Consider the following 13,786-nt stretch of genomic DNA (forward strand, 5'->3'; position numbering starts at 1 on the left):
CAGGAAAGCCCCTGTCATTCCTTTTTTGCTTTTATTGTTTAGAACTTGGATTATTAGGTCAGGGATACTAATTCATTCAGCAAGAATTTACTGAGTATGACAGTGGATATGTTCCAGGTGCTGGGGACCCAAAGATAATTAGAACTCAGTCCTTCCTTCCAATACCCTAGGGTTCTGCTCACCCGTTCCAGTGAGTGCTGCCTGGTGACAGAGGCTTGACCTCCTCATCCCTGTAATTTCCTTTACAGGAAAGCCAGGACAAGAGCCCAATGTCAGCAGTTTGACTCAGAACTGTTCCCTTTATTCCCATTATTTTGTGCTATTTTCCAGAGGCTTCTCTTTCTCTTCTGGAAAATTTACTGTTTCCCTCAATCTACCTCTTTTGGGGAGCCAGACCTCTTCTCAAAAGGGTAAAATGACAGGAAAGGAATATCAGGGCAGTTTATGCCCTTTAGTGAATGGAAATGACTGCCCTATTGGAGCAACAGTTTGGAGAGCCAGCAAGGATTACAATAAACTCTTACTCAGGATTGCTATTTTGCTTTCAGTAGCATTCCCACTCAGAGAAGGCAATGGCAAGCCACTCCAGTACTCTTGCCTAGAAAATCCCATGGATGGAGGAGCCTGGTAGGCTGCAGTCCGTGGGGTCGCTAAGGGTCGGACACGACTGAGCAACTTCACTTTTCACTTTCACACATTGGAGAAGGAAATGGCAACCCACTCCAGTGTTCTTGCCTGGAGAATCCCAGGGACGGGGGAGCCTGGTGGGCTGCCATCTATGGGGTCACACAGAGTCGGACACGACTGAAGTGACTTAGCAGCAGCAGCAGCAGCACTCCCACTTCCTCTTGATTGAGAACCCATTTAACATGAGAGGAGCTGTGGCATATCATCATTTCTCAGCAGTTCCCAAAGTTACAATGCACCTGTTGCTGAAACTGGCGTTGCAGCAGAGCTTCAGAAACAGCTGTGGGGGAGAATGCAAGGAGGTTCAATTTGAAAGTTAGCTTAACTTTCACAATGAAGGATTCACATTTGTTCCCATTTCCCTCCCCATTTTCCACTGGTTTTTAGCAACCTGACTTCGTTCCTATACAAAGTTATCCAAAGGATGCTGTTTTTTTCTTTATGGCTTAGAGACAGTTTCAAAATTTTTAAAAAGTCATCTGTTTCCCCAATTTCCCATGTAAAGCTGATCAACTAAGTATTTAATCACTCCTCACGTCAGAATCAAGACAGAGGTTTATGTTCAACTAGTCAAAAATGACAACTATTCACTCACACACAGAAAAATAGTTTGAATTATTATAGTTAGTCCTAACAGCCAATAAGGAAATAAACATGCATTGAAAACAAAAAGGAAGCAAATATACACATCCAAAGACAAATCGGAAACAAATGCCAAGTATACAAGATGGAACGAACAGGTATCATAAGGTAGTTTCTGGGAAGATGTGAACTCCTTTTGATTAGATTACTTACCTGCACAAGTAGAATTCCCATTTCCAGCGGGAGAGCCTTCAGGACATTTCCAGTGCTGCAGGGCTGAAAGGCTAACAAAACTAAATTTGAAAACTACCAACAACACAATGACAAGGAAATGCAGCATGATGTTGATGGGCTTGAACTCTCAATAGAGAATAAGCTGACTTTGCTCGAGCACAGCCCGGGCAAGGTAGGTACGTTTGACTCTCAGTGTGTCCACTCAGGGTGGCCTGCCGCTCTGGGTTATCTTTTCCTCTGTGGCTCTGCTGTTGCCCTCTTGCTCCTTCTCATTCAACTCAAGACAGCATCCAAATGCAGTCTGAGGGGAAAAATTACTTTAAGTTTTTGGGAAGCTGGTAAGAAATATCTGACACCCTTATGACAAATTTCACAGAGTTGAACAGCCATGCACTGGAGGCCTGCCGCTGTCTTCACTGTGACAAGGCAGAGTTGCAGGGCCAAGGATAGAAAAAGGAAAATAGGGAAGAATTGGTGGAAAGTTCCAACCATGACCCTTGATGAAATAAGGACATAACGATTCCTCCCCAAATATGGTTTCTTATTTTGAAAAGTAGAATGACTCCTCTTTCCTTTTTAAAGCCTCTTTGGCTCCACCCTTCTCCTTTAGTAAACTTGAGTGAGCCTCTGTTTGCAAATAATTCCATGCTCCAGGAAAACGGGGACCACTGCCAAGGAGACAGCTGACTGTTCACCATGAGCATTCCGGGCAAAACCAGGTGAAGAGCCATGAGGAGGGCTGTGGAGTTGCTTCTGGTATCTTGAAGGTACCTGCTGAATATTGGCTATGTTTTAAACACCTGGCGGGATGGAGACAACGCTAAATCACGTCGTATAAATTAGTGGTGAACAGCACAGCTGATAATGCAGACTTAGAGCAATTGATCATTCATCTGAGAAATACTAAAGAAAATTGACCTTCAGTTCATTATATGAGTGAATGTCAACACCAGTGCACATTCCTGGAGCTTTATCTTTCTCCCTCCCGTATATTTTATAGTGGAATTTGAAAGAGTATTCTTTCCAAATCAAAGGGAAATCCCTGATGCCAGATGAAGAGTTACAGTATGCACAGTCACCCTCTCTTGCAACAGGACCATAATAAAACACCACGAGGGGCTAGGAGTGCAGGGAAAGGAGGGGACTGTTATCATAGAGCAGTGTTGGAAAAAAACAAGCTAATAGCACTGTTCTGCTGGAAGTTTTACTTTTGTTACCTTACGGTAGGCGGAGAGGAGGATCCGGCCTCTCCAACCCAGAGCAGTACATTCTTATCCTTTCTCAGGTGGCACAAGCTGCAAACATTCAATAACTTCTAACAGTTCGACCCGCTTTAATCTGGGGTCAAAGTTCTCACACAATCCAGTGGATACGCCCTATTCAGTAGCTAGCGAGCAGTAAGGCATATCTTCCTACCTGGGAATAAAAACTTGAATAGTCTTAACCTCTTTCTTTTAAAAGAGTGGCATTTTGTTTAACAAATCCTGCTCACGGTGCCAGTTTATGTTTTGCCAAAATTTTTATTTTGTTTTAGGTTCAAAGGATTCGTTAACAAAAGAAATCACTTGTTACACACAAATATACAATTTCAATATATAATATAGGATTATTTGACTTAATTTCAATATACAATTATTAAAAGAAGAGAAATAGAAACAACAGAGAAAAGTTACAGCACATACATCACCAGATTGGGATGACGAACATCCAGACTTAGACAGCACTGGGAAGTCTCTCGTTAACAGCAATCTGGAGTTCCAGTTGGGAAAGGGTCCCAGGGTGCATCTACCCCATGGGTGAGACTTCAAATTACAGCTTCAGGGACTCCCCAGTTATAATCCCAAGCTTCAATCTGATATTGTTATCAGTTTGCATACAAAAATGCAGCTCTTTTTTTTTTAGCTTTTATAATGCCATATATTTCACTTTGTGAATCACAAAACTTCTGAGTCCCCAGAGGTTGGCCAGACCCTCAAGGGCTCAAGAATTCCAAGATCCACTCCCTTGCTTATTATCTAAAGTGCCGTCTGACTTGCTATGCATGTAGGCAGGCATGGAATCCAGGCAATGTCCAGGCAGGTCCAAGGCAGGTCAGAGTCCTGCTCTCCTGCCTCTGAAGCCTGAACAAGACTTCTTCCATTTTAATTTCCCTAACAGCTGGCCTTAGGATTATTTAAGCTAAATAACATAGGAATAAGGCAAAATAAAATGGGCAGTCTTAATTCTGTAAGTCAAATAACAATTCCAGATAGTCAAAAGAAATAAAGTGATCAAAGAAACAAGTAATGAATTATACAATGCAGAAAACAGTTTTTGAGCAGAAGGGGATTTAGTAAAGAAAAAGTCCCACCATGAATGAGAAGTATGCTTTTGTACATCAACTTCTACATCCATTAACTTATTGGCAGGAATGGTAGTAACAACAGAATGTTCTATCAAGGTACGATTATGTTTATCTATGAAATTTTGTAACTCTTTGGTTCCTTGCAAAATCTTACGTAACAGTTCTAAGAAGAAGCTAATATTAGGAACAGACAAAGTAGGGAATAATATTTGGGTCCATAATACCTAAATTCTCATGGGGGGAAAGTAATAAGTGGTCCCTCTCCAATATAAATGATCAACACATGTTAGATATGTGTTTGTGCAGTGTTCGTGGTATAGTGGTGAGCATAGCTGCCTTCCAAGCAGTTGACCCTGGTTCATTTCCTGGCCAAAGCAGTGGGCCAAACTTTGGGCTTCCCTGATAGCTCAGTTGGTAAAGAATCCACCTGTAGTGCAGGAGACCCCAGTTTGATTCCTGCATCAGGAAGATCCACTGGAGAAGGGATAGGCTACCCACTCCAGTATTCTTGGGCTTCCCTTGTGGCTCAGCTGGTAAAGAATTTGCCTGCAATGTGGGAGACCTGCATTTGATCCCTGGGTTGGGAAGATCCCCTGGAGAAGGGAAAGGCCACCCACTCCAGTATTCTGGCCTGGAGAATTCCATGGACTATATAGTTCATGGGGTCGCAAAGAGTCAGACACGACTGAGCAACTTTAAAAAAATATGTGCTAGACATCGAGAAAAAGGAGTTACTAATCGATATATAGAAGTTGTGTTTACATCATTAGTTACAATACATACTAATTGAGGGGCTATTTTTAAAAATTCTTCCAGGATTTAGGGAAGATAGTTCATTCACAATGGTTGGTTGGTTTCCCCAAAGGCAAGAAGTTGGTCCACAGAGCAGTTCCTCGGTAGTCTTGTCACAGTCTATCAATAGGTGGGTACAGCTATTAAAGTAAATCGGCACATAATATTTGTGTTCAGGGCTTAAGCTATATCTTTATCAGTGCTGTGTAATCTAGCAGACAGACAAATTTTGTCCATAGAAAGTCTAAGTTAAGAAAGGACAGACCTTGTCTGCTAGGAAGGCAAAATTATCCTGAGTCTAGGTCTGGCTCATGTTTCAAAGACTTAGAATTGGACACAACTTAGTGACTAAACAACAACAAAACAACAACTCTTGTGATAGATTATTCTTGGAAGCCTGACTATAATGTGGATTGTCACTCACACCTCAGCCTTCAAGGATATGCTACAAGTAAAAGAAAAATATGAAGAAACCTATTTGGGACACTTCTCTTCATGTTTTTCCTTTAATTGTAGCATATCCCCAAAGATTGAGGTGTGAATGACAATCCACATTATAGTCAGGCTTCCGAGAATAATCTGTTCACAAAAGTTGTTATGGTGTTGTTGTATCGTCACTAAGTCATATCCAACTCTAAGTCTTTGACTTCACCACCACGTGGACTATATAGCCTGCCAGGCTCCTATCTCCTTGGGATTTCCCAGGCAAGAATACTGGAGTGGGTTGCCATTTCCTTCTCTAAGGGATCTTCCTGACCCAGGGATCAAACGTGATGCTCTTGTGTCTCTTGCTTGACAGGCAGATTTTTCACCACTGTGTCATCTGGGAAGCCCCATTCTTTACCTGCAGGGGATGCCAAGTGGCCAATCCATTGGCTACTCACGAAGAATCTGTGTATATGTATCTAAATATTGTAAAAATGAGTATACTACCCAAAGTAATTTATACATTCAATGCAATCCCTATCAAGCTACCAACAATATTTTTCACAGAACTAGAACAAATAATCTCACAATTTGTATGGAAATACAAAAAACCTCGAATAGCCAAAGCAATCTTGAGGAAGAAGAATGGAACTGGGGGAATTAACCTGCCGGACTTCAGGCTCTATTACAAAGCCACAGTCATCAAGACAGTATGGTACTGGCATAAAGACAGAAATATAGATCAATGGAACAAAATAGAAAGCCCAGAGATAAACCCACGCTCCTATGGACACCTTATCTTCAACAAAGGAGGCAAGAATATAAAATGGAGAAAAGACAGTCTCTTTAACAAGTGGTGCTGGGAAAACTGGTCAGCCACTTGTAAAAGAATGAAACTAGAACACTTCCTTACACCATACACCAAAATAAACTCAAAATGGATTAAAGATCTAAATGTAAGACCAGAAACTATAAAACTCCTAGAGGAGAACGTAGGCAAAACACTCTCCGACATAAATCACAGCAGGATCCTCCAAGACCCACCTCCCAGAATATTGGAAATAAAAGCAAAAATAAACAAATGGGACCTAATTAAAATCAAAAGCTTCTGCACAGCAAAGGAAACTCTAAGCAAGGTGAGAAGACAACCTTCAGAATGGGAGACAATAATAGCAAATGAAGCAACGGATAAAGGATTAATCTCCAAATTATACAAGCAGCTCCTGCAGCTTAATTCCAGAAAACTGAGTGACCCAATCAAAAAATGGGCCAAAGAACTAAACAGACATTTCTCCAAAGAAGACATAAAGATGGCTAATAAACACATGAAAAAATGCTCAACATCCCTCATCATCAGAGAAATGCAAATCAAAACCACAATGAGATACTATTTCACACCAGTCAGAATGGCTGCTATCCAAAAGTCTACATGCAATAAGTGCTGGAGAGGGTGTGGAGAGAAGGGAACCCTCTTACACTGTTGGTGGGAATGCAAACTAGTACAGCCACTATGGAGAACAGTGTGGAGATTCCTCAGAAAACTGGAAATAGAACTGCCATATGATCCAGCGATCGCACTCCTGGGCATACACACCGAGGAAACCAGAATTGAAAGAGACACATGTACTCCAATGTTCATTGCAGCACTGTTTATAATAGCCAGGACATGGAAGCAACCTAGATGTCCATCTGGAGATGAATGGATAAGAAAGCTTTGGTACATATACACAATGGAGTATTTCTCAGCCATCAAAAAGAATGCATTTGAATCAGTTTTAATGAGGTGGATGAAATTGGAGCCAATTATACAGAGTGAAGTAAGCCAGAAAGAAGAACATCAATACCGTATATTAACGCATATATATGGAATTTAGAAAAATGGTAACCTAAACCCTGTATAAGAGACTGCAAAAGAGACATAGGCATTTAGAACAGTCTTTGGGACTCTGTGGGAGAGGGTGAAGGTGGAATGATTGGAGAGAATGGAATTGTAGCATGTATATTATCATAAGTGACCAGTCCAGGTTCGACGCATAAATTTTCCTCTGTTCATTTCTTTGCATTTGTGCTTTTTTAATAAAATTCTTTTTTAGAAATAAAAAAAAAAATTTTTCTTCTTTTAAAGCCTACTGTTGACAGGGTTTCCCAGGTGGCACTAGTGGTAAAGAACCTGCCTGCCAATGCAGGAGATGTGAGACATGGGTTTAGTTCCTGGGTAGGGAAGATCTCCTGGAGAAAGGCATGGCAACCCACTCCAGTATTCTTGTTTGGAGGATCCCATGGACAGAGGAGTCTGGCAGACTACAATCCATATAGTCGTACAGAGTTGGACATGACTGAAGTGATTTAGCACACATGCATGCATATACTGTTGACACTTTTGGATTGTGGTGCTGGAGAAGACTCTTGGGAGTCCCTTGGACAGCAAGGAGGTCAAACCAGTCAATCCCAAAGGAAATCAACCCTGAATATTCACTGAAAGGACTGATGTTGAAGCTGAAGATCCAATACTTGGATCAATTGATGTGAAAAGCTAACTCATTGGAAAAGACCCTGATCCTGGGAAAGATGGAGGGCGGAAGGAGAAGAGGACCAAAGAGGATGAGTTGGCTGGATGGCATCATCGACTCAGTGGACATGAGTTTGAGCAAATTCAAGGAGATAGTGAAGTGCAGGGAAGCCTGGCCTGCTGCAGCTCATGGGTCTGCAAAGAATCAGGCAGTACTTAGCAACTGAACAACAACAGCATACTGTGTATAATTCAACAGATTGACTACTCCTGGTATACTTCTTTCCAGCTTCTGGAAATTTCGTATTCCAGAAATCCAAGGACATTCTTTTGTCTTATTTTTTCCATAAACTCTAATTAGCACATAGTGCATTGATAGATACATGTAATTTATAATCCTTGGGTAGCTCATGGGGTGGTGGTGGTTTAGTCGCTAAGTTATATCCTACTCTTGTGACCCCATGAACTGTAGCCTGCCAGGCTTCTCTGACTATGGCATTTCCCAGGCAAGAATATTGGAGTGGGTAGCGCTTTCCTTCTCCAGGGGATCTTGCGAACCCAGGGATAAAACCTGGGTCTCCTGAATTGCAGGTGGATTCTTTACCAACTGAGCCACCAGGGAAGCTAATCTCTATCCAAATATAGATTACAGAGATGAGCTTTAGAATAATTTAATTAAACTTTTTAGTAATCAAACATAACAGAAAGGAACCATCTGGGAAGTGAGTCTTCCCAATATAGACCTCAATTAACAAAACTAGAATTTACTATTCAGTGAAACAGAAAATTTTTGTGAGGACATTAACCCTGCAGCCAGGGAAGGCTTTATCCCATCAAATAAAAAATGAGGTTTGTCAGGGAACCAGGAAAAACCAAGCAGTCTTGGATTTCCTATAGCCCTGGCTGCTTGATTTACAGCTATTGTTTACCCATTTTAAATTCCTTGATTTAGTAGTAGACTCTTGCCATGTCCTAAAGGCATCAGGATAGCAAAAGTCTGATGATGAAGGTTAATTTTTTGTAGACACACAAGGAGCTTTATCCATGTGTCACAAACTTCACAGATCATTGTGAAATAATATTTATTTACCAAAAGATTTAAAAAACAAATATAAATCACTTAAAGGCAAATAAATTCATATATTCTGTTATCAAAAGCCACATGATAAGAAAACTTATTTTCTCTTATCAGAGAGAGAAAACCAAATCCAGTCTAATACCAGTTTACTGTTAATAACAAAATTTGCTTATCTAGTTAATTTTAATTTACTCTTAAGAAATCCTTTCTATAAATCTTGAAGAGGTAGTATTTTTGCAAAGGCATCAGAGTAAAGCCCATAGCTCTCTATAATGACAAAAAAGGCTTTAAAAGGCATGTTTAAAATCTGATTACAGGAGTTTCCCTGGTGGCTCAGTGGTAAAGAATCCACCCACCAATGCAGGAGACTCAGAGTTCGATGAGCAACTTAGAGCAAGCCCGTGTGCTGCAACTACTGAACCTGTGCTCTAGCACCTGGGAAGCCCAACGATTGAGCCCATGTGCCACAACTACTGAAGCTCAGTGCCCTTGATCCTGTGCTCCATAACAAAAGAAACCACTGCAATAAGAAGCCTGTGCAATTCAATGTAGAGTAGCCCCTGCTCACTCCAACTAGAAAAAAGTCCGAGTAGCAAATGGCAACCCACTCCAGTGTTCTTGCCTGGAGAATCCCAGGGACGGGGGAGCCTGGTGGGCTGCCGTCTATGGGGTCACACAGAGTCGGACACGACTGAAGTGACTTAGCAGCAGCAGCAGCAACAAAGACCCAGTACTGCCAAATATAAATAAATTTTTTAAACTATTTTTTAAAAAGTCTGATTACAATGCAATTGACAAAGTAACTTGGTTACTGCTGTGACATGTAACATTTTAAGATAGCAATTAGAATTATGACTGATAATGTTTTACCAGGACATGTCAGATCTTCATGAAATCTATATAATTTCTAGAATACCTATATTAATAACATATTCCATACAACATAACCTGAGAAGATTTATTACTCACTTGACAATTTGTTACTATTCAGTCACTAAGTCATGTCCAACTCTTTTCAATTCCATGAACTGAAGCACACCAGACACCTCTGTCCTTCACCATCTCCCCAAGATTGCTCTAATTTGTGTCCATTGAGTCAGTGATGCTACCCAACCATCTCATGCTCTGTCATCCCCTTCTCCTCCTGCCCTCAATCTTTGCCAGCATCAGGGTCTTTTCCAATGAGTCAGCTCTTCACATCAGGTGGCCAAAGTATTGGAGGTTCAGCTTCAACATCAGTCTTTCCAGTGAATATTCAGGGCTGATTTCCTTTAGAATTGACTGAGTTGATCTCCTTGCAGTCCAAGGAACTCTCAAGAGTCTTCTCCAACACCACAGTTCAAAAGCATCAATTCTTGTGCACTCAGCTTTCTTTACAGTCCAACTCTCACATCCATACATGACTACTGGAAAAAAACATAGCTTTGACTATAAGTACCTTTGTTGGTAAAGTAATGTCTCTGCTTTTTAATACGCTGTCTAGGTCTGTCATTGCTTTCCTTCCAAGGAGCGTTTAATAATATTTCCCATGAACCTAACTAGTTTAATATCTCTCTTTGGGATGTCCTGCAGGCTCTTTGAGGGCTTCCTTGTTGGCTCAAATGGTAAAGAATCTGCCTGCAATGCAGGAGACCTGAGTTCAATCTCTGGGTCAGGAAGATCCCTTGGAGAAGGGAATGGCAACTCACTCCAGTATTCTTGCCTGGAGAATTCCACGGGTAGAGGAGCCTGGCAAGCTACAGTCCATGGGGAAAGAATCAGACATGACTGAGCGACTCACACACACACACACACACACACACACACACGGGCTCTTTGAAGCATCCCAAAGTTAGCTAGAGGTCAAAAGGGCTTCATTAGAATTTGATTTAAGTTATGTCAATAAATATCAAAGGGCTCTTGTCTCTGCACTTCCAAGATGACCAAGAAAAGAAGGCACAATGGTGCCAAAAAGGGCCACAGCCTCATGCAGCCTATTCGCTGCACCAACTGTGCCTGCTGTGTGCCCAAGGATACGACCATTAAGAAGTTCATCATTCGGAATATGGTAGAGGCCGCAGCCATCAGGGACATTTCTGAAGCAAGTGTTTTTGATGCCTACTTGCTTCCCAAGCTGTATGTGAAACTACATTACTATGTGAGTTGTGCCATTCACAGCAAGGTAGTCAGTAATCACTCTCCGGAAGCCTGGGAAAGCAGAACATCTCTATCCCGATTTAGACCTGTGGGTGCTGCTCCACGTCCTCCACCAAAGCCCATGGAAGAATCCAAGTCCTTAAAGACTAAAGAAATACTGGTTTTTCTGAAAAGACAACAAAATGAAAATTATACTTAAAAAATATATCAAAAGGGTTTAGAACACTCAAGATCAAAGGTCACAATTTGTTATCATTATCAGTTTGTGTGCAAAAATGCAGCTCTGATTTTGTCTTAACCTTTTTGCAATGCTGTTTGTTTCACCTTGTGAGTCAGAAGACTTCTTAGACCTCAGGTTTCAGCCTGACCTTCAGGGGTCAGGCAGGTCAGAGTCCTGCTCTCCTGCTTCTGAATCCTGAAGGAGACTTCCTCCATTTTAACTTCCCAAAAAGCACAAAATCTGGGAAGCATTGGGAATCGAGCATTGCTAAATGCTGTTCCTTCTCAAACAAATTTGGCCATCTTTCCACAGATCAGTGATGGAAAATAAAAGCTCCAAGTTTCTTGGACCACTTTCTACTTGGAACAACAGCAGTTATTTCTTCAGGAGCAAACCCAGGACCCAGAAATATCTCGCTCAGCCAAATCATCTACAAAAGATTTGATGAACAATGGAAATTTCTGCCAATTTGCTTCAAGCTGTTAAACAAGCTTTCATTTAAGTTGCCCAGAGGTAGTGTTCCAAGTGCTAGTCGAAACAGATGAAGCAACAGTCAGAAAAATAACAGTCACAGTAGTAAACACCCTTATAGAAAATGGGAATAACTCCAAGTCTTTCTATTCATATTTAATTATGTCCTCCTCATTTCTCACATACTAGGTCACTTTTCTGAAAGTCAGGATTCTTCTGATTTCAGCTAGCCTCTGCCAGGTAGCTCTGACCTTTTATATGAGAAATAGACCCCAGGGGTAGCAGGAGTTGTGTGTGGGGGGTTACATGGAATATTCCATTGCTTTCTGGACTCACAAACTCAAGACTCAGAATGAACATCCTACAAATACCCTGCATAAGAGTTACTAACCTTGATAATAAGTTTTGCATCCAGCAAACACATTGTTGTCGTCACAGCTGACAGCAGCAGTAAAAGGAACTTAGAAGACAGTGAATGTTAGTAGAGAAGAGAGAGGAGAATAACAAGGACACAAGTGTAACATAATCCACAACTACATTCTGTTTGGATTTTGAATCTCTCATATTACTTTTGATTGTAAAAAGTCTTGCTTTCCAAATTACATGGCACTTGGGCCAGTGTTGCCATTCACGTTGCTCGTAAGTTCCTTAGGAGACAATGGAATCAACATGGATAGAGCAGATGTGAAGACTGGTGACCCATGTTAAAGGTCAACCCCAGCTCATCCACAGACAGCCAAGGGTTGCCCAGATGGCAAACACATAGGACAGAGCAACCCACCTAGAAAGGACATCCAGAGATATTTGATAAATCCACATTCTTCCTTCTAAATAAAACTGAATCTCTCCTGGACAAACGAATGTCCTTTTACAGTTGCCTAGAAAGCTATATAAGCTTTATGGTTTGATCTGCCTAACACCTTTTAGTTTCTGCAATTGAATCAAATTAACTAATTCAGTGATAATTAAAGAGCTCTATGTGACAGGGTGCTGTATGGAATACAAGAAATGGAAGTTACATTCCCTAAGTTCAAGACTTTGCTGAGATTGACTAACCACTACAAAAGGAAGAGTTTATGAGTAATGAGCTAATGAATGGCCAGTCACTAAGTATTCAGGGGGTGTCAGGAAAGAAGGGGAACTTCACAAATTCTATGGACCAGAAAATGCAGCAAGTTTTCTGGAGTAATTAAAAGCCTCAGACAGGCATGGAAAAGGAGGAAGGACATGCTGACAACAGGACTGGGGCAGGACAAGGTCAATAATGGCTTATTTGATAGATCCATAGATCCTGAGCTGACACAGCTGGATAAGAGGCAACTCTGCTGGCAGGTCCTGAGAGAACTAGATGTTAATGACACGTGGACAGTTCTGAATGGTTTAAAATGTGAGTGGACATCAACAGGTGAAAGGAGGCTTTAAGGGACATGTTTGTGTGTGCCGGTCATCATTCTAACTCTTCAGATAAAATTTCTCTATTGAAGCTCAAAGCACTTAATTCTCCTGGAATACATTTTGGCCAGACACACAACTGTTACTAATCATTGTCATCACCACCCCATCAACAGATTGCTTCCAGTGTGTCAGGCATAGAGGAAGTGCTGCTGCTGCTGCTGCTGCTAAGTTGCTTCAGTCGTGACCGACTCTGTGTGACCCCATAGGCGGCAGCCCACCAGGCTCCCCCGTCCCTGGGATTCTCCAGGCAAGAACACTGGAGTGGGTTGCCATTTCCTTCTCCAAGAGGAAGTGCAGATGCTTTATTTACATCACTTCCATTCCTCAACACCACCTTGCAAGGTGGATGTTAGTGCCCCATTTCACAAGTGAGGACACTGAAGACCAGAAATGCTGAGAATTTTCCTTCATAAATTACACATTTACGAAGAATATGAATTCTGAAATTATGGTTCTATCCTCATTAGATGGTGTTTTTGATCAGAATGATCAGGCTAGGACCTCATCAAAAGAAATACGTATATGACTGTCAGAACCAGAAGTGACAAGACAATGTGTTTTGTCAGGCATGACTATTAAATATCCACCCACAGAAAGAGTTCAGTTCAGTTCAGTTCAGTCGCTCAGTCGTGTCCAACTCTCCGCGACCCCATGAATCACAGCACGCCAGGCCTCCCTGTCCATCACAAACTCCTGGAGTTCACTCAAACTCATGTCCACAGAGCCGGTGATGCCATCCAGCCATCTCATTCTCTGTCGTCCCCTTCTCCTCCCACCCCCAACCTTTCCTAGCATCAGAGTCTTCTCCAGTGAGTGAACTCATCTCATGAGGTGGCCAAAGTATTGCAGTTT

The 13,786-nt window shown here is 41.6% G+C and overlaps 1 protein-coding gene and 1 pseudogene across 1 annotated transcript in view; one reads left to right on the forward strand and one right to left on the reverse strand.

The window, feature by feature from the left end:
* Positions 1-1,609, reverse strand: part of EGF (epidermal growth factor) — a 97,741-nt gene extending 96,132 nt beyond the window's left edge. Inside the window, 1 exon segment of the mRNA XM_088836027.1 lies at positions 1,483-1,609. Coding sequence (XP_088692153.1) covers positions 1,483-1,609 — 127 coding nt within the window.
* Positions 1,610-10,570: 8,961 nt separating this feature from the next.
* On the forward strand, positions 10,571-10,987 carry LOC129561977 (small ribosomal subunit protein eS26 pseudogene; annotated as a pseudogene).
* The last annotated feature ends 2,799 nt before the right edge of the window (positions 10,988-13,786 follow it).

The sequence above is a fragment of the Moschus berezovskii genome, chromosome 5 (assembly GCF_049115385.1).
Source record: "Moschus berezovskii isolate FMDL1 chromosome 5, NW_MosBer_1.0, whole genome shotgun sequence".
NCBI lineage: Eukaryota > Metazoa > Chordata > Mammalia > Artiodactyla > Moschidae > Moschus > Moschus berezovskii.